Source organism: Pempheris klunzingeri, chromosome 6 (genome assembly GCF_042242105.1).
Source record: "Pempheris klunzingeri isolate RE-2024b chromosome 6, fPemKlu1.hap1, whole genome shotgun sequence".
NCBI classification, from domain to species: domain Eukaryota; kingdom Metazoa; phylum Chordata; class Actinopteri; order Acropomatiformes; family Pempheridae; genus Pempheris; species Pempheris klunzingeri.
The window spans coordinates 23,790,764-23,811,657 of record NC_092017.1 but is presented as its reverse complement, the minus strand read 5'-3'; the positions used below and the strand labels follow the sequence as shown (position 1 = coordinate 23,811,657).

Sequence of the window (20,894 nt, the reverse complement as noted above, 5' to 3'; positions counted from 1 at the left end):
CTCATCTTAATCCTTACCAAAACCTCAAACTAACCCTGAAACTACTAAGCCTTTTGAATTCATTTTGACGGCATCCGAACGCACACACAAATTCACACTCTTGCTTCTCACCTATGAACAACTGGCTGTTGAGCTGCAGATGAATGTGTCCATCAGCGGGAGCCTCCTGGGTGGCGGCAGGAAATTCGTCCACACGTAGTGATGCCTCCTTCACATTTCGCTCGGCTCGCACGCTGTGCCACCGGTTGTCGTTCAGTGGGACGCTCGTCTTCACTCGCACCTCCAGCGGCCCATTTCCCACGTCGAAAGAGAAGATGACCTCTGAGGACGCTAGACAGGAGGGTAAAGATAGATCAGATAAGGTAAGAGTGAGAAAAACACAGAGGAGAGTGATGGTTGGAAACACAGAGCTTTTGGATTACTTGGCGACTGCCACGCCAGCAGAGTGAGTTTGACTTGTCGGCTGATAAACAAACCTTCCCTGACACTTTGAGATAATTGTGTCCTCTGATGAGTGAGACATTGCAAATCCTTTATGTCACTTCCAAAAACTTTGTAGCTCCATCTTTGCACAGAGAGAAACACATTTTACAAACCAATCCATCATGGCACGATGTGTAATTAAGTTGACTGTCTGAAAGCTGCAGTTTGTTACATAAGATTTATTTACTTTTACATTTATTTACGGATAAATTAATTTGCTCACCCAAGATAAGCAAGAAAATGTTAGTTTTAGATCCAGCAGTTTCATCATTTTCCTGATGTTCTAAGTGAAATGTGTATAATCCATCCAACCAATGACGAACAGTCTGTGGCAGAAGTATGAAGACCCAATTGTTCCCCGGCAGTTAACTATGTGGGTGGAGTAGGAGGGGAGAGGCTTGACATTTCTCTCTGTTTTAAAAAAATGTCTGAACAAACTTAACAGAAAAGACCTTTAAGCATATTTTTTTTCATTCAATAAATCTCATTTTGTTTTCTAGCCATGTTTTAGTGGTAAAAATGGGACCGACTTAGAAAAATTTGGGTCTTTTTTTGTTACATTGTTCATTGGAAAAGGATTTTCCTCAGTTTGGCTCCAGATTGCACCATCCTTCACTGAACCCATTAGTCAGCCGTGCTCCTCCATCATCATATGTTGACAGAAGTGTGAAGTGACTTCCTCCCACCCGTCCATCTGTTGGCAGGACGGACAGACAGCTGGACACAGATCTGAGGTGATTCAGAGACCAGCCCACGGCAGGAGAGAAAGGCTGCAGCTACAAACTCACATCTGTTAGTTTCTGTGTGAAAGTGTGTGTGCGTGTGTGTGTGTGTGTGCCAGCACCGCTAAAACCAAGTCTCAGCACAATTCAGAGATCATACAGTTGTGTGGTATCAACCGTGTCTGTGGCTGTTATCTTCCTCAGTCTAGCTCTGCATTGTCGGCACACAAGTATTTCTTAGCACTGTTGTTGCAAAGAGTGAAAATATGAACTAACACTATGAATGAGAAGCAATGTGTAATCTGGTTTTAATCTTCTTAATAATCTAGTTCCATGTGGAAAATATAGCTTTTTCTGGTCAAGCAGTAGCTTTTGAAATATCTCACCAAGTATTAGACAAAGTGTCCTGAAATGACTGGATGAATAACGACTTTTGTGACGCTCTGACTTTTCTTCTAGTGCCATCAGCAGGATGACATTTGTAGTTTTGAATGAAGAGCCTCAGTGACTATTGTATGGATTGCCTGTAATCTGGTACAGACATTTATAGTGTGTTCCCGTCAGAATGAATTATACTTTGATAACACTGATCATGCCTTAACTTTTAATCTAACGCCATCATCATCAGGTGATCAATTTGTCCAGTACTTTGGTTTATGAATGAATATCTAATGACCAACAGCCTCAGAGAGCAGACAATACTCTTAACACTAGTTTAACCTGTAGTAAACCTGAAATGATGGTAAACCATGAATGTTTGGGCACTTTGATGATACACCAGAAAAACAACATACATTTTTTTGAGCAGCGAACAACTTAAAGACATGAGAACACTAATCCAATGCAATGCCCTTTCTTGTTAGGATGTGCATTATAAGTATGTCCTATCCCAATGGGACTGAACCTCCAAACCTAATCTAGGCTAGGATACTGTAGTCATTAATCTTCACAGCATTTACACAGCTATATTAGGTTAAAAAAGTTAACCCATACTGAAGAGAGGTGAGCTGAAGGCCACATGGAGTCCGTTCATCCATCATAACACTACCAGCATGCCTACACTCCACATCTAGGGGTGAAGTTGGCAGAGTGGTGACATCTGTGCATGAACGCTACATCATCCCTCATGGATGATGCTGACGGTGGAGGGAAAGCCGTACCGCTGTGGGATTGTGGAACCGCTTGATAGAAAAGAACGCAGAGGCATAACTTAATTTAGATGCTGCTCTGTGGCCGAGCTCGAGTCATGTTAACAGCAGTAATAATGACGCACAGTCATCTCAACAGCTGCTGTCATAATAACAGCAGAAATGGTGCTGCTGTGAGATAAGAGACGCACTCCGCTGTAACAATGCTGGGGTTTCCCCAAGGACAAGGGGTACCGTTTGTCCTGTGTGTTTGTGTTTGCATGTGTGAGTGAGATACAGAGAAAGCAAGAAAGGCAGACAATAAAGAGAGATTATGCTTTAGTTCCAACAGATCACCCGTCGAACACTGACATTTGTTCCTCTGACTTCCTGCTATAGACTTCTTCTGCTTACATCAACCCACTACCAAAATCCTCTAAATAAAACAAACAAAAAAAAAATTTTATGACTGCGCTATACAGAACTTCAAGTATTTTCTGATCTAACACCCCTGACACCAGGATATCATTTATTAGATCTTGGATTTGGTTAAAATAATTACTTTGTTAAGGTTAGGGGATGTTCATTGTCCTGGTTAAAGAAAACTCTGACTGTCAGTAGAAATCAGGGATAGAACAGCGCTGTCCCACATCATCATTATGTCGACCCCTACATCCAGCCCGACATCGTTTCCTCCTTTGCTTCAGACGGTCAAAAATGATAATTCCTACAGCCAATAATTTTTCTATTTCTAGAGTTTAATCTCTGGACACAAGTTGCCTCCTGCTCCACTGAAAACCTGTGCTCTGGAAGTTTTACTTGTGTAAGTTGCATGTTGGTGAAATAAAGATTTTTCAGTGAAGGGGGACTTTGACATCTTTGGTTGAAGTTGTCCTTGGTCTTGGGAGGACAGTCTCTCATTACCAGGCATTTCAAACAAAACCAGAAAACCAGAACATGGTTGAGGTCTCACTTACAGCTCAGTTCGATCCTGATGAAGTCCTTGATGCCCAGGTTTTCCAGGAAGACCCCAGAGGAGGACGGTGTTTTGAACAGGAAGGAAATGTCTGCATTCAGCTCTCCATGGAAGGTGGGAAAGTGAAGGTAAGATGTCTCCTTGTCAAAAAATGCAGCATTCCAGAAGTTTTCTGAAGGACAAACAAAGGTCTCACTTCATAAATAACTCATATTCTTAGAGGTTGAAAATCTTTTTTCTATTTTTGTCAAAAAATAGATATATCACTCTGGAACAAAGCTTATTAAAAAAAACCTCATTATGACGGCTGTATAATGAAAATTGTTCAGTAAACAAATGAATCAAGTGTTCAGCTAATTAGCTTGGAACAAAGGCATAACTCCAGCTATGCTAGCTCATTTGGGTTGATTTATCTCTCAAGACATTTATTTTTTTATTTATTTGCTCATTAAACTGAAGGCTGAAATTAGAAGCAATTACAACAAGGTAAAATAACATTATTTAGGTTTGTTTATTACATATATTTTCATTAGATGTCGTTGTTAAAGATGACAAAGGGAAACATATTCTAGCTACTGGTCTGCTAATTAGCCCGTGTAATTAGCGGCAGAATATTTTTCCACTGGCAGATTAGATGGGAGGAGAACGACTGGATGCAGTTCTCTGTACAGTTGAATAAAACCTGAACTCTCAACATGAACACCAGCATGAAGTGAAGCAACAACCAGCAAATGAAATGGACTTACTGTCTCCATGACAACGGAGGGGTCCCACCCTGTAGGCAGCCTCTGAACCCGGCCGCTGGATGTCACCCAGCACCAAAGACCTGACTGGGAGAGTCTCCTTATGGGTGAGCAGGCCTGAGTCGTTAGCCCTGCATGAGAATGAGGAGGAGGAGGAGGAGAAAAAAAAAGAGAAGAAGGAGAAGATGAGCAAACAGAAGACATGGGGAACCAGAAGGAGGAGGAAGTGACAGACAAGAGCAATAAGGGGAGAATAAAAAAGAAAGGAGGAAGAAGGTGGAGGAATAGGGGGGAGGGAAGGAAGGGAGGGGCAGGAGGGAGACAAGAAGAAAAGGACGAGGAAAAAGAGACAAGAGGGGAAAGAGGAGAGGAGTATAGGAAAGAAGAAGAAGAGTAGGAAGAAGGACAAGAGGAAGAATGAAGTGCAGAGGACGAGGAGAAGATAGAGGAAAAGAGAGGAAGAGGAAGGAAAAGAAAAGGGGATCAATAGGGTAGAGGAGGAGTGCAGTGAGGACATGATGGAGGAGGTGGAGAAGGAGAAGAGGGATCAGTGGAAGAACAAGAGACAGAAAAGAAAAAGAGGAGGGTAAGCAAGTAGCGCAGAAGAAGATAAAGTAGAGGGAGGAGGAAGAGGGAGGAGTGACAGAAAAATTAGATGAGTTGGATTAAAAGAGAAGGAGGAAAAAGGACAAGGGCAAGAGAAAAAAACAAGGAGTGGTGAAGGAGAAACTCATGAGGCAGGTGACAAGAAGAAGAAGGATGGGAGGAAGAAAATGGTGACAGCAAAGAAGAAGGAGGAGGAGATGATTAGGACGAGAGAGGAGAAGCACAGAAGAAGATAAAAGAAGTAGTAGAAGGAGAAGGAAAAAGAGGAGGAAAGGAAGGAAGTAAGGAAAGACAAATGAAAACAAAAGAGGAGGGAGGAGGAGGGACGTGAGAAGGCAGAAGAAGAGGACGGGGAGGAGGAGGTGAATGATCACGCACACCCAGAAACAGAGGAAAACCTGAACTCAAACTAAAGTGTTAGAAAAAGTGGGACATACCTTATTTAGATTACTAACACTTGCTGGTTTGTTCTCTGAGGTTTACAGGTAGACGCTCAAATGAAGACGAGCATTAGAGCTGATAGATGTCTCAGCCGATGTTTTGTGGAGCCCTTTTCCAACTGAACATAGGCTGAGTGATTCATCTGCATATTCACCAGCTCTCTCAGCTCTGCCGTGTTTCAGATTCCAACAGTCAGCTTTGTTGCCATGAAATTTTCAAATCAGAAAATAAATCTAGGACTGTCGGCACACACGGCGCCTGATGAGATATTGACGGCAGGAGCAGGTCTATGAAAATATGAGTACAAGTTGCATGGATTTAGGCAGGGAGATAATAGAAAGAAGGACCTTTGGCTGTGCAGATGGTGGCAGGATTGGTTACGACGTTGGAAAATGGGTCTAGCTGCAGAATTGGGGAAGGTGACCTAAATACAGAAATGCCTACAGCTTGGATAAAGGATTTAAATACAGGATTGGCTAAAAGGTGGAGAGGGATGGTTGAATATCTTAGGATTTGTTTCGGATGGCTCAGGCAGGATGGGATGGTAAACACTGAATTGTATGAATGACTTAATTGGAACATTTCATCGAATCATTTAATTGAAGAGTCTTAGAAGCAATATGTGTCTTTCAAAATACAGTGTACACTCTAGTGTTTTATATCTGCCCTTAAAAAAGATATTGAAACAATTGTTTTCAAAGCTGATCCAACTAAATCATTGTTTTCAGTCCTTAAAGGTGAGTCATAGTGACATTTTTAATCACTTACTGCACTACAAATGCAGTTTTAATGGTTTGATTTAAAATAAAACTACAGCAGTGATAGTGGATGGGTGGTTTGAGATAAATGGTTACATCAACATGCTAACATGCTCACAATGCAGGTCTAATGTTTACCATGTCATCCATCTTAATTCACCACGTTAACATGGTAACATTTGCCAAGCTCCACAAAACACGAAGTTCAGCTGTCATTGGTTTGGCAGGTCATAAACAAAAGCATTGGAGAAATTGGAGTTTTGACTTGAATATAGTGCTACATGGAGTGTATCTACCAAATTTCATGGCAATCCATTGAATAGTTGTGTCATAGTAGACTAAAGTACAGAACTAACCAACAGACAGAACTTACCATTTATCCTCAGCAACCTCATCATTTGTTATTATATCAGGGCTATGGGACGTGATTTCAAAATGGTTGGCAGTGTTTTGTTACCACATGTAGGATCCCCCTTTCAACTGTTTTAATTAACAAGTTAAACACCATTCTAAAGAATATCTCAAGGTATATGATAGTATAACTATCAGTAAACTGTCACTGATCAAACAAAACTAACCATGGGTTTGAAGGGCTATACAAACTCTCTCTTTTCTTTTTCATTGGTGAGTGGCCATGTGATGATAAATGTGATGATAATACACTTTGAGGAACATGATGTGGAACATAATCTACTTGTTGAGATGCATATGTATTTTCTTACAGTGCATCAATACATCTTTATCATACTGAAGTTCTCACCTAATGTTGAGAGTCAAAAGGTCAGATTCTTCATTTTAATGAAGATATACATTGATCAAACTGTATTTTAGGTGATGCAGGATTCATTAATATTTCTGTAAAACTTCCTAATGCTTTCTTCACAACAGTTATTAAATAATGGATTTGAACAAACGGACACAGGAACAGAATAAAGGCAGTACCATTGATCGAAGTCAGCATCACAGTTGCAGTAGTGATTTGAGTCCAGGCAGTTGTTGTGCAGGCCGCAGGCACACTGCCGGCTGCCCGGCAGAGCCCCGCCCCAGTGCGACTGGACCTGACCTGGGCCCGGACCTCCCACCCACCAGCTGAATGCAGCACCATCTGAAACGCACATCCACAAATACACACCATTAACCACTAATTCCTTTTTTGCCTCAGGGATACAGCAAAACAGAGATGAATTTCACATGAACCGACAGAGAGGTAAGGCAATGAGTCCCATAGTAACTGACAGCTGAAATGGAAAATGTTTCTGTTTTCATCACAACACATTTTGTAGATGTGTCTGTTTAAGTCTGTTAAGATCTTCCTGTCTTTTCCTTTCCCCTCTTCTATTTGTCTTCTTCCATCTGCCTGTCTAACAACACCCATCTCTTTAGGATTTAAACACAAACCACCACTCCTCCACTGCTGCTCTTTATTAAACTCTTACATCCAGGCTGCCAGGATTGACTGTGTGTCACTGTTGATTTCCCTGCTAAAATCGGACAGATAACGGGCAGCTGCTCGATCAGAACATCACTCATTCTGATAAGCAGGCTTTGCGGTGTACTGTACACAGCGGCAGTTCACAGGTCAAAATAAGACTGACTACTTTCTTCAGTGCAATGTGGAACTATTTTCCCCTTTATATGAGTCAAGGTAAGAGGAAGGTAAAGTTTAAATTCTTCTGGAAAGAAGACGAGCATAAATCATAAAGTGGCTACTTTGAACCTCCCCATTGTCCAGCACGATTTATTGTGTATTAATGTCATTAAAAAAAAAAAAAACAACAACAAGAAAGCAGCAACCCAGAAACAAAAGCAGCCATGATTCACTCAAGAAATAAAGTTGTGGTGCAGAAAAACTTTTCGCTGCTGCAGTGGAGTGAGGAGGAGAGAATGCAACAACAGAAATGTAATTGATCTTTTAATTAGTTACTAAAATGAAGAAATCAGCAATTCACACCACTCCTCTGTTGTTCCAGATATAGATCCCTCAGATGCAGAAAAGCTTGCTTTGCAAAGAACTTTGTGCCTGCTGCCATTTAACACCACGACACCCTCCCCCAACTGAAACACACACAAACACACTCAGAGTGCTTAACAATAACAACTCAAAAAAGTGTACTCAGCAGAGAGCACCTTTTCACCAGGCACCGCTACTGGAAACACTATCTGGCGGGGGATCAGGCTTCAACACAACAGCTGTTTGCATCGGCTCACTTATAGTCAAGATGGTGTTGGATGGCATTTATTCATGTTGTATCATGCATAATGTCAGTGGATCATAACATTTTGGGTCTGGAATTAATCTGCAGATGCTCCGGTGCAACATGAGAGCAAGCTTTTCTATGGCTGTCAGTTTCTGAGCCATGAAAAAGGCCAAAATGTGGCCTGAACAGATGAGTTAATGCCTCTTTTTAGCCAAGCCGATTGCCTTTTGCTCTGTGATGTCAAACTGAAGCAGCTGTTGATGACTTGCGGCTCCTACCAGCCAGTTTAGAGGCGTGAGGAGTGAGGAAAAGAGGTTGTTTAACACTAAGTGGTACATAGGCTAAATGTGCACAAAAAATATTAGGCTGATCCTTCCAGTAGTGTGTGAGAGTAGATGTGGACAGACCAATACTCACATGCACACACACACACACAACCAAATGTATGATCCCTTCTAGGCTGGTGGAAATAATAGCTTAGAAACCTCACTGTCCTCCAAAATATCCCATTTCAGTAACTTCACAAACAGACACATCAGCGAGCTGAGGTCTTACCTGGTGTGTTGAGGAGGCGGGACTTCCTGCAGTGGTAGGAAAGTTCCTGCTCACAGTGCTCTGATTGGGTAATGATGGCTGCTAACTGCTCCTCCTCAGAAGCATAGTCAAAGTAAGCTGAAAGTTGGTTTGTCTCAGGGGATGAATGCACTGTGGTCAGTTCAGTGTTATTGTGCTGGATCACCATCCATGCTTTGTCCTCTGGTGGAGACAAAAAGAGGACAGACAGAGACAAAGGTACAAATGAAATTCCAAACAGGATCTCTTCCAATAAGGGGTGTGTATGTGTCTTTGTGTGTTACCTGTCATGTTACAGTAGATGAGCTGGGGTTTGATTGGTCCACTGCCGTCCACGTCTATGTAATAGTATCCTGATGTGTTGCCTTTGTGTTTGTACGCCTCACATGACTGCTCATAAGTCGCTGTGACAGAAAACGCAATAAAAGTATGTCAACAATAGTAATATCATAAATAACTATCCTACATCTGTCCCGTCAAACACATTAAATGGACAGCAGGTAGCTAAACAAGTGATGTGCCAAAGCACAGATTGTGTGGTTATTCATTACACATACGACTGCAGTGATACATCCAAATGTTATTCAAATAGTTTGTTTCAATAAAAGAGCAATCCATCTAATATGACCAATACTTGTCCGGTTGTAACCATAATGGTTTTTCTTAATTAAGTTAAACAAGTGGAAGTTCAGTGAGCATCCAGTGATGTGCATCACAAGATAGAGGATATTCATATTTGTCCACAATATCAAACATGTCAAAATACTCATTAATTGTAATTGTCTTTAGACCAAAGTCTGATTAAAAACAATATATGCCTTTAGTAAATTTGGGCTTCTTTTATCAGTGAAATACACACACACACACACGCACACATACTCAGACTACACATGCACTCTACACTATAGTGCAGGAGAAGAAGCCACAGAAGTGAAGACAACTTGTCAATGTGTTTTTTTTCTCATATCAGTCAAAGATTTTTCCCAAAACAACGGTTTGATACAGCTTGAGAAAGGTTTGGACCCAAATTTAACTAATCAACCTCAGAGGTGAGCAGTGCATGTGTGGGAACCTGAGAAGGTCCCGTTCCAGCCCGGAGCTGATCACACCACCGGAGCGCACAAAGATTCAATCAATGCTCGGCAGAGTAATCACAGCTCGAATCTCTTTAATTTCTAATTTGACTCACCTAAAATACTGTAGGCTATCTTAAAGTTGAAATCCATTTATGTAGAAAGAACAATCTAGGACCCTAGGCCCTAGGACTCCCTCTCCCTCTCTGACATGCTTTCTCTCCTGTGCTGTATACCTTCCTCTTGCTCCTGTCCTGACTCTCCCTTTATCCACATCTTCCACCAGTCCTCTTTTTTTGTTTCATCTTTCTATCTTTTTACCGTTCTCTCCTTTACATTACTATATTATTATCTTCTGACTTTGGAGGGAATTTCACAGTTTCTGAGCCTGACAAGAAGTCTTTCATTCCACTTCAAATCACTTAATATTGTGTGTTAAATAATATCTGTGTTGCAATATTATTTATAGCTGACTAGAGCAACAATTGTTTCATATAATATAGTGTAGTTGCAAACAAATAACAAACTGAGGAATTGTTTCAACCCACACTCTGAAAACTCTCACATAAAAACATTTTAATTGCTTCTTTTTATGATAGACTCTTCCAATGAGCTTTCTGGAAACCTCGCACCTCTTAAAAATCTAAATACTAAGCAAGCTGAAGGGCGTTCACTCCACTTGCTCTGACGTGGTTGATGTGTGCTGTTTGAAGTGGAAAGTGGGTGAAAATTGTACTTTCATCTATATACCAGGATGCCATCCCTTTGTTCTTCCTTCAGTTTTCTCTCTGTGGATAAAGTGACATTATTTTTCTACACTATGCATTACCAACCAGGCTGTTTCTGTTAAGAAGGAGCATATCAAATTTGGTGCAAACCTATCTGCACATCTCTACAGGCGTACAGGTTAATGTATGATGATGTATGGAGCCATTTTGTACTGAAAGCATGTTTAACTTAATTTACACTTGAAGTGCACGCTGCAGTTTGGAGGAAAGGGTGTACTCATTCTTAAGTTACACAAAGAGTTATTCTTAAGTTGCTTCAATCATTGTTTTGCGTATTATGTAAAACTGCAGTAGTCACAGTTCAGAAGAGAAATATCTCAAAGATGACCAATTTAGCCAGCCATCAATTTTAATACAAACAAAATATAATGGTGTATATATATATATATATATATATATATATATATATATATGTGTGTGTGTGCAAATTTAAAATGGACAAATAATAAAAAAAGAAAACCATTGATAGTCAGCCATTTACAGGAGTCAGCAAGGCTAAAATAGGACTCTTTAAGACTTTAAAATTAAATGGAAGTCTAATTTACTCAGCATAATAAAGTACCACCAATCTGTTTAGTCTATTCCCGATTGAACACGGCTAATTAAAGTTCTGAAACAATGGAGTTGGAAAAAAAACACGAAAGGAAATTAAGTGTTAGGGGACATGGGGTCTCACAGTTATTAAAGCAGATGCAATGGAAACATGCCTGGAATGCTGTATTACTTCTCTTCCTATTTGATCGAAAGTTTCATCCACAGTTTGTTAGATCCAACATTTCATGATCAGATGAACATGAAATGTTGCACTCTGAGACTAAAGGGTAGAAATGTGATGACTCTAGTTGAGTGTAAATTATGTACAGCCTATCATGTACATGTTTTACATCAGCAAAACTAGTGATGGCAACTTTTTTTCATTAAAATAGTGAAATGGAGTGAAATATATTCTCAACTATATTTTAATATTAACAATTCAGTTGGTGGGGACCAAAATCAGAGCTAGAAATGGAGTCAACATTAGACTTACATTGACTTGGTAGCCAGAAACACAACTTAAAATGAATGCAACATTATCTTTGATATACAGCATTTGTGTGTGATCAATAGGTAGATGAGCAACTGCTGGCACATTCAACATAACTTTGATGATGAAAACATGTCAATATAACATTTACTTGAGCTGCAACGATTAGTTGATTGACAGAAAACTAATCGGCAACTAGTTTGATAATCAACTATTCATTTAAGTCCTTTTTCAAGCAAATATAACAAAAGTTAGATTGTTTCAGCTCTCAAATGTGAAAATAATGCTTTTCTTAATTTATATGCTTTTCTCTGCATTATAATAAAGTGAATATTTGGGGGTTTGGACTATTCATAAGACAAACAAAGGCATGGTTTTCTAATGTTTTAAAGAAAACATGGCTACTAAAATAATCTCTCAGTATCTATGGTGTGTGTCCTTACAGCATGACGAAGGTAATTGAAGTTTTCATTCACTTTTAGGCTTCAAGCATTTGAAAGACCTGCAGATGTCCTGCTGCTGGTCACTTACAGCTGTGGCATGTGGCTCCTCTGTAGCCGCTGTTGGAGCAGTTACAGTGGAAGGTGGTCCAGGACTGAGTACATCTTCCTCCATGTTCACAGTGACTGGGGGAGCACCTGGGACACAGACAGAGGCACAGATCAGACAGGGAGAGAGAAACTTACCGTCTATCAAAAGTTCACCAAAGAGTTTCTCAAGGATGTCGCTATGAGAAAAGGAACAACAGGCCTTCAGCACACCTGACTGTTCTGATGAGCAGGTGTGTAGGAGGGACCTGAATAAAAGCAGACTTGAAACAATAAAAGTCTAAATCTTTTAAAGGAAATTTGACAAGTCTTTATATACGTGACAAGTGGTGTGTTCTAAGAAGTAGCTGGTTTGAAAAATCCTTTTGTTATTATTGTTAACTATTATTAACTCCCACCCAGCATGTCTCTCAAAGAGAAAAGTCACATTTTATTATTTATTTTTTGTGATTCTGGGTCATAAAAGAAACACCTTTTCTGGATGGAACCATATTTCTTCCTTAAATCTTCCATCAGCTTTGCCAGCAATCACTCACTTTGGTAATATTCATCACTGTTTCCTGTGCTATGATGTCTTTTTGTTAGATTTTCTGTAAAATTTGAGTGTCCATGTCTGTGGACATCACTGATCATGCCACCTGCCCAGTTCTTTCTTTGAACAGTGGGTAAACACCTGAACCTCACTCTGTTCCGTGTTACTGCTCTTAAAATCCCAACACAACGTGCAACCACAGCAGCAAAGCTATCCATCCAGCCAGTGCACTGGACGATGTCCACTGTGTTTCCCACAGGATGAGAATGTATTTGTGGTGGCTGAATTGGTGCTATTAGAGGTGAGGGTAGACCATTTGCCATTGGGAGCCTACAACATTAAGAAGTCAGTTGCAAAACAGTTCAATTTACTGTACATTTAGCTGAGACCAAGTGCAATCAAATCAACTGTAGCTGATGATAAGCTAATTCGTATTTGCAGTTGTGTGGACTGAATGCACAACTCACAACAGCAATGCATTAACATTAATTACAGCAAGAGCCAATTCCAGCAGCATTTAACAAGAAATAAATGTAACAACATACAATTAGCCATCCAAATTGTAAAGTACATACCACTGGGAAACACTGGTGCATACAACATAAACAGAACATCTGTCCATCTAATTTCCATAGATAATAACTGTGTTGCCCAGAAACAGCTTGAGTTCAAATAACCTTTTATCAGATAACAGCAGTATAGTGTATGGTCTATAGTGTATAACAACTGGATTCAATATTTGTTAGGTGTGAAAACTAGTTCCACAACAACATTCCTCACTTAAACTATTTTATATAGGTGCTGGAAACACACACAAGCACACACCATCATAACGTCACTCCTATAAACAAACCAAGGTCTGAAACTCACAACTGTCCTCACAAACAGAGGTATAAGAAAGTATATACACACTCACACAAAATCTTCCTTGCGCAAAGCTAGATTCCCAAAAGGATGAAAGAAAGGAGGATTGGGAGTTGGATGTTGCAGTATGGAAGGAGAAAGAAGCAGAGAAGGTGGGAAGGGAGAGGTGAGACAAAGGGCTGAGGCTCATGTAGAGACAGATGGATGAAGAGCAGCGACAGGATATCAACTGTATTTGGACTTATGAACCTGAGGAAATGAGGTCAGGGGACTGTAACCAGAGAGAGACGGAAAGAGACGCTGTGTTCACACCGTGATGCTGGCTGGAATCATGGCAGTCAACAGCAATGGATAAAGTACTTTATTTTTCTTCCACATCCCGATCCTGAAAGTTTTATGGTTCCTAATCCTGTTCTGTCCCGGCCCTTTACCTTTTTCTGATGATCTGATGATGACAGGAAACGGAGAAAGAGAAAGACTGGCTTGGTTCATACAAAAACCAAAGTGTCAAAACATAAAGCTATGGTTTGTTTTTTTTATGGGATATGTACTGGACTGTTTTTGAACATGTGCAGACTCCAGGAATGGTATCAACCAAGAAATAGTTTTTTTGTACAGATGCAATGCAAGACATGACATAACATAGTTCAGACAGAGCCACACTAGCTGTTTCCCTCTGTTTCCAGTCTCTGTGCTAATCTAAGCTGTAGCTTCATAATTATCACACACACATGAGAGCGGCATCTTCTCATCTAAGTCTCAGCAGTAAAGTAAATAATGTTTTCAAAAATTACTTCAGTTTCAAAATTGTTCATTCAAGGAGATCACTCTAAATCTTGGAACCGCGATTGAAACGCTATAATGAAATATCTCATTCATTCACTTTCAGTTGAAGATGACAGCATTCTGATTTAACAATTGAACCCAACTTCCTGTGTAAATGAATTAAAAGCCGAGCACATACAAACACTATGATTTACCATCAGGCCAATTCTTCTCCCATGCAGGCTCCAGAATGAATCCCCGGAGAAATACTTTATCTTCATTGTAAGAGCAGACAAGAAGAGCAGGCAGACAAATGTCTGTGCATGCACCCATTTTGTTGGATCCACTTAGTCTCTACTACCACAGCACCCGGCAAAAGTTTGGAAAATTTAACTTTTCTTGGCAAGAGCCATCTGCAACCACAGTAGGCAACTCTTTCCAGCAGTGTTGGCAGAGTTTTCTGTCATTGTCTCAACATCCCGTTTGCCACATGCAGTCGTAAACAACACAGAACACAGAGAGAACATTACAGCAAGACTCAGACACACGAGCCTGGGTCATGAACGGTGAACCGAACTGTAGCCCGTATCACCAAATCCACTATAAATCTGTCTGGGCTAAAAGTTTTGAGTTTTGCAAACACTTTGTCCTCTATAATTGTCCAAAGGGCTCCTAGCTTGACTAACAATTTGCAATGCAACGTGACAGCGTACTGCAGCACAGTTCAGATCACAGGACTCCTGGATTAACTCAGCGAAAAGACTTTGTAGCTTATCTAAAAGTTTCTAGTGCAGTGTGACAGTGTCCTATAATGTAGCTTGGATCACAGGGTTTGCATCCAATCTCCCTGGTTTCAATTACTGCCTCTGGCTAAACCAACACAGCATAGCGCCTGCCGTGATCTGCACACTATTACTGGGCCGGTAGACTGGGAAGTCCTACAAAGGCTTCAAATAGCTGCTGTCTGCTAAACAGTGTCAGAGAGAGAGACAGAGAGAGAGAGAGAGAGAGAGAGAGAGAGAGAGAGAGACAGAGAGACAGAGAGACAGAGAGAGAGAGAATGTATGCAATTTTATCCTTTCAGTGCACCTGGTCCTGGATAAGCTGCCACATCACACACACAGGAGAGAGTTTGGGAATGGCACACCAGTCTGAAGGGTAAGATGTGTGTGTGAGTCTGTGGCCACAGTGAGCTACAGACATGCCACAAAGCCACTGGCTGACAGAGAGACACACAGACAGTCAGACACAACAAGATGAGTGGACCTCTTGGTGACCCGTGTTTCTTTTTTTATTTGTAGCTGTGTGAGTCCATCTTGACAAGGTATATTATTATATTGTCAGGAACGTGACAGAAGCGAAGAGGTCAGAATTACCGTCTTCTGACAGCTTAATCTGTCTTGCTTCAAAACATGCACTCACACTAGTGAGGGGAGAGGTCGGTAGGAGGGAGTAGTACAGTTCACTGTGGGCCTATGAGACCTCCCAGACTTGGAAAGTAAGTGTGTCCTGTGTTTCAAGTAAAGCAGGTTTTCCAAGTCAGATTTTCTCTCTACATGACAACTGAGGAGGAACCTCCTTTTGTTTTTGTGTTAATCACCTGAAGCGTACGAGAAGATGAAATACATTCGCCCCTCAGTGCTAATTAATCCACTTTGTACCAATCAATCCCTGATTTCTCTCTTGCCTCAGGGAAGGATTTTTCAACGTGATCTTTTTCATTCTGTGTCATAAACAAGTGATTTAGCCACCCAGAGAAATGCTTCAGATTTGGAAACTTTTCCCAGCTGTTTAACTGTGTGTGGAAAGAGGAATGTGACAATAAGACCAGTTAGCAGGCTGTCAAATCATATATTTTGACATCACAATTTCGGACCGTACTGCAAAGTGACACCTATTAAATGCAATATTTTGTATTCACTTTTCATTTCCGTAACCACTATAGTAGTCAATGTGTATTTCATTCCTATCTACCTGTGTATCTGAATACACTGACAACTGTGACTTTGTATGCTGCACTAAAAAATGACACAATACACCCATTACAAAGCAGACGCAGTTATCTCTGAAATGAGTGAGTTTAGCTTGCACACTGCGGCGCTCTCCGAGTCCTGATCCTGCAGTTAGTCAGCAGCAAGGGAACTCTCCAAGGTACCAGCTTCTGTCCAGGCCAGCAGCACTGGGGCCTTCTAGCCAATGAGTGCCATCTCTAATATCGATTGCATCTGTTTGGTAGGTTGAATATATCCTATTTCTGTTCTGGGTACTGAGTCGCTTCCCTTGTTTAACACCCTGTCCCTCTGTGTTTTGCCGAAATGTAAATCTTAATGGATGCATCATGAATATTTTTGTTTTTAAAAAGGTATAGAATAGTGTATTTGTTGGGGACTCCTTTGAGTTCCAGATTTGGTTCACTAGTGTGTATTTATGGCAGCAGGACGGTGTATGCAAGATTGAAAATGAAGTACAGTGGCTGAGTGTATTTAGCATGTGGCTGATTGCACAGAGGAACGAGCCATTTCAGGCTCTGGATACATAATCAATACTTGTTGGTAGTTCACTTATTGTTTTTTTTAATGCAATTTGCATTCAATGAGAAAATACAGAATATCAGTAAACTTATTTATTGTTTTCTGAGTCATAGAGAGATAATTAACAAATCTAGTTAATTAGCCTCGCTGGCTGTTTTGTTTTCTTGTGACTTGAGAACGTCTATGATTGCCTACATCTGGACAGCACCTAATGAAATTACATTTTCTAAAGTGTGGTAAAAGGAGAAACAATCTGTAGGCAATACAGGTATGATATCATTTTCCACCTTGAAGCAAAATGTAAATAAATTACAAACTGAGAACTTTTTCCCATCGCTGTTTTTACACACCTCAAAACGACGGTGAAAATCACTTTGAACCAAAGCAACACACAAAGAGGAACATCATAAGTGAAATTAAGGCAAAAAAAAGAGAAAAATAAAAGTGGATTGGTGACCCAGAAAATGTGCATGTTTGCCTGCATGGGATCACATCCAGACACCTGTGTGGGTTTCACAGCAGGAGAGTAACAGCAGTTAAAAAAAAAAACAATTCACACGTTACTTTTGGAGACAAACCTGTCTATGATGCCACACATGTCAATCTGCAAGTGGGTGTAGTTTCCCAGCAGCCTCTGTTGCACCTTGATCAGGTCAACGGGTTGACTATCCAGATTCAAGAGACGCATACAACCCTGAAAGACTCTGAAGGGGTTCCTACAGTCCTGGCTGCTCTCCTGAACGGGACAACCTGAGGATGGAAACACGTGATGAATGTTGGGCTACAGCTCTGTGTTTGTTTAGATGCTGTTTTCTCCGTAGGATCATCAATAAACATGCAATTGAAATTGAGTGATCCCCCCCCCTTTTTCTCCGAGAGGCCCCAAACTGTGTCCCCTATATTTTATCTTGATTATGTTTTCATAACTGATGGAAACATAAAAACATGGATTCTATTTAGACCCAGCTTTTTTTTTTTTTTTTTTGGCTAATTTTGAGTTCATGTGTTTTTCGTTCTCCACCTAATTATCTCAGTATACATGATGAAACTGATTTTGAATTCTGTGTTTATCCTCATTTAAGCCATGACATAGGCAGACCTGAGGTGGCTGTCCTATTAAACCCCTCTTTGCCAAAGCATGTGAATGAGCTCCATATCTTATCCATCAGTGATCCTGGGTGGTGGCATTTTTTTTTTAGCCAAATACAGCATTCCTGCTGGAGGCTCTGCATTGCTCTAATTACAGTCAGCCCATCAGACGCACAGTTCCACACCTCCCTGCAGAGGAGGAAGGAAAAATGACTCACTGTTTATTGTCACTTTGAATTTTAGGAGCTCAAGACAAGATTTTTTGCAGATGTTTTCCCTATGGCAGTGACAATGATACATACAAAAATGTTTGAAATAAAGTGTTAATACACTACTGTAAGTCATGGCACCAAAGTAACGTCTGCAACTATCACTGTAAATATCACTTGTAAATAGACTGTTCAATGCCATAATCTCATTAATAGACACTGAGATGTGTGTAGTGGGTTAATGTATGTATCTGAGGCACGAGTCTGTTTGTGTGTGAGTGAACAAGAGTGTGTCTAGACTAGCTGGAGAGGGGAGAACGAAAGACAAGCTTGAGTAAAGTTTAAATAGACGGTGATTTGAGAGAGAGAGGGATACATCGAGAAAAGGAAAAAAGAGAACGGAAAGAGGCAAGAAAAAAGGAGAGGAGAAAGATCTCTTGAAATAGGGAAACATCAAGGAAACGGGGACAAAAGAGGAGGAGGAGGGAGTGGAGAGGGAGAGACTAGGCAGCTTTATGATTTCATCCCTCTCTGGGTGGCACTAAACCTCCAAAGGAGATCAGGAGATGATAATTATTACCTGAGTACTGCCATGAATTTTAACTAGTCCTAAATGTCTATGTCAGCAGTTTTGCCATCTTTAACACCAAAACACTTGAGGTGCAATTTAAAATATCTGACCAGAGAAGGCATTCAGTTGAAGATACACACCTTTTGGCAGATGTCCTCAACTGTAGCTAACTGTGAAATGAGTTTTTTTTTTTAACTGCACACATAATGCACGTGCTCTTTTATGTCTTCTTACCACCGAAGAAGAGTTGACTGTCTGTGGTTAGAGGAAGTGGGATGCTGGTGTGAGCCGTGGCTCCTTCGTCTTTGTCCACAGTGATGCTCAGGTGATCTTGTCTGGACGTCAGCTCCACAGAATGCCACTGACCATCATTCAGACCTGAGCCTGTTTGTGCACACAGACAAAAACATACATGCAAAAAGGAATTAAACTGCAAAGTTGTGATTTAAATAAGGGATGTGTTAATGTTATACTGAACTTATTGTAATAATGAGTAGCCAAGTCTGGAGAAATATGAAATGTAAAGATTTATATAAGCCAGAAGCCACATTCTGACCACTCAAGGTCCAGTTAGAGTATCAGCTTTTATTTGAGCTTTTAATCACATCTCACAGTCTTCCTTCTTTGTGCTTAGATGGAACAAATTTGTTTGGCATTTTATGTCTGTGGTATAAATCTGAGCTACAGTATGAGAACATTCCTGTTATATAAGTGGACATCATGGTCGATAGATTCACACCATGGGTGTATCCTAAGATTACTCAGTCCCATATGACCTGCTCGCCTGGAGCTCGCACAAAAAAGAATGTTCCTAGCTTCCAGATTAGGGTTAAACCCTCATGGCTTGAAATAAACAAAACAAGGTGTAATAGCTGACCATCTTTTTAGCTGGAAGTGTCCTGCCAACAGTTTCAAGTGTGTCTTTTACAATGGTGGTCTATGGGGAAAATGCTTTTATGCACAAAGAATTTCACATTGCAATACTTAAAGTGGCCACTGGGAAAAATTGGAGGCGGCTGCTGTGCAATATCTAGGTCTAAAGAAACACCCGTGATTCACACCCCTCAGTAAAATGCCTAAAATGTAAATTTGCACCGACCTGCGCTGAGCTCCAGCTGAGCTCTGCCAGTTTTATTGATCTGTAGGCGAAGTCTGGCCTCGCTCAGGTATAGCCAGACTGTGCCCTCCTGCTGCGGGAGGTCAAAGGTCAAGAGAAGCCCCGCTTTGTTCCACGTCCGGAACTGCAGCGCTACAGAGACAAGCCCCGATGACCACGATGTCAGTCCTGGCAACTGGAGGAAGCTCTGGGAGTCCGTGAACGTCACAGCGACTGAAACTGGCTCAGCACAAGAAAAGGTCACATTGCCCTGAGAAAGAGAAGAGGGAAGGGGGAGAGATAAATGATTATGAAAGAGATAATAAAACATGAATATTCATTAGTTGCAGAGGCTGACTCGGTCTGACTCGATGTCACACAGGTCTCATCAGCAGCTCTCTGAAAAAGGACATCTGTATTACCATATTGATATTAGCTGAGCAGCTGAAATAAGATGGAAAACATGTAGCATCAGGGTCACATAGCATTTGCACCCACTTTCACTACTTGTCTCACATTTCCTTATGCCAGTGTGGCATCGTGGAACAGAAATCATACAATGGATAAACTGATACCAGACTAGTATATAGAATAGTTATTTTCGGGAATCAGTTTAATCCACAGTTCAGAGGCATTAGCGTGATTAAAATTTCATAACAAAAATTAAATAACCTACGGAGAGAGAGAGAATACTCTTTCACAGCGTATCCAGGGAAATGCAGCACAATACGAGGCACAAACTGTACATTCCCATTATCATGCAAACATAAAACTCATGATGAACAAACTTTTCTGTCAATAAACCTCGATCCAGTCTGTCTCTCCACCTCCTTCCATGATTCACTTTTCCTACTCTCCTCTTTTCATCTTTTTTTTTTTTTCTTCTTTTTGTTCGCTTAGGGCTTTGTAACTCCAAAATGTACAAGTGATGACACTGGTGATGATAATGAAGGAGATTATAATGATGCTAATGGCAAGGATGGTGATGATGGCGGGTATAAAATAAAGAGGATGATGATGCAGATGATGAAAATAATGATTCTGCCAATAATAATCATGCCAGTGACCATTAGTATAGTAATGACAGAATGCAGAAAAGGAAAGAGGAGAAAACAGTGGGGGGGGCACAAAAAATGATGATTCTGATAAAGGTTTGGAACTAAAAATCTATGGGACA

At 40.6% G+C, this 20,894-nt stretch overlaps 1 protein-coding gene across 1 annotated transcript in view; it reads right to left on the bottom strand.

The window, feature by feature from the left end:
* Nucleotides 1-20,894, bottom strand: part of LOC139202269 (contactin-associated protein-like 4) — a 94,797-nt gene that overhangs the window by 18,536 nt on the left and 55,367 nt on the right. Inside the window, exons 8-17 of the mRNA XM_070831662.1 lie at nt 19,721-19,988; nt 18,856-19,005; nt 17,331-17,502; nt 12,044-12,150; nt 8,912-9,031; nt 8,610-8,810; nt 6,799-6,961; nt 4,055-4,182; nt 3,310-3,480; nt 112-330 (exon numbers count right to left, since the gene is read on the bottom strand). Of these exons, the coding sequence (XP_070687763.1) occupies nt 112-330; nt 3,310-3,480; nt 4,055-4,182; nt 6,799-6,961; nt 8,610-8,810; nt 8,912-9,031; nt 12,044-12,150; nt 17,331-17,502; nt 18,856-19,005; nt 19,721-19,988 (1,699 nt within the window). The remainder of the gene's footprint in view (nt 1-111; nt 331-3,309; nt 3,481-4,054; nt 4,183-6,798; nt 6,962-8,609; nt 8,811-8,911; nt 9,032-12,043; nt 12,151-17,330; nt 17,503-18,855; nt 19,006-19,720; nt 19,989-20,894) is intronic.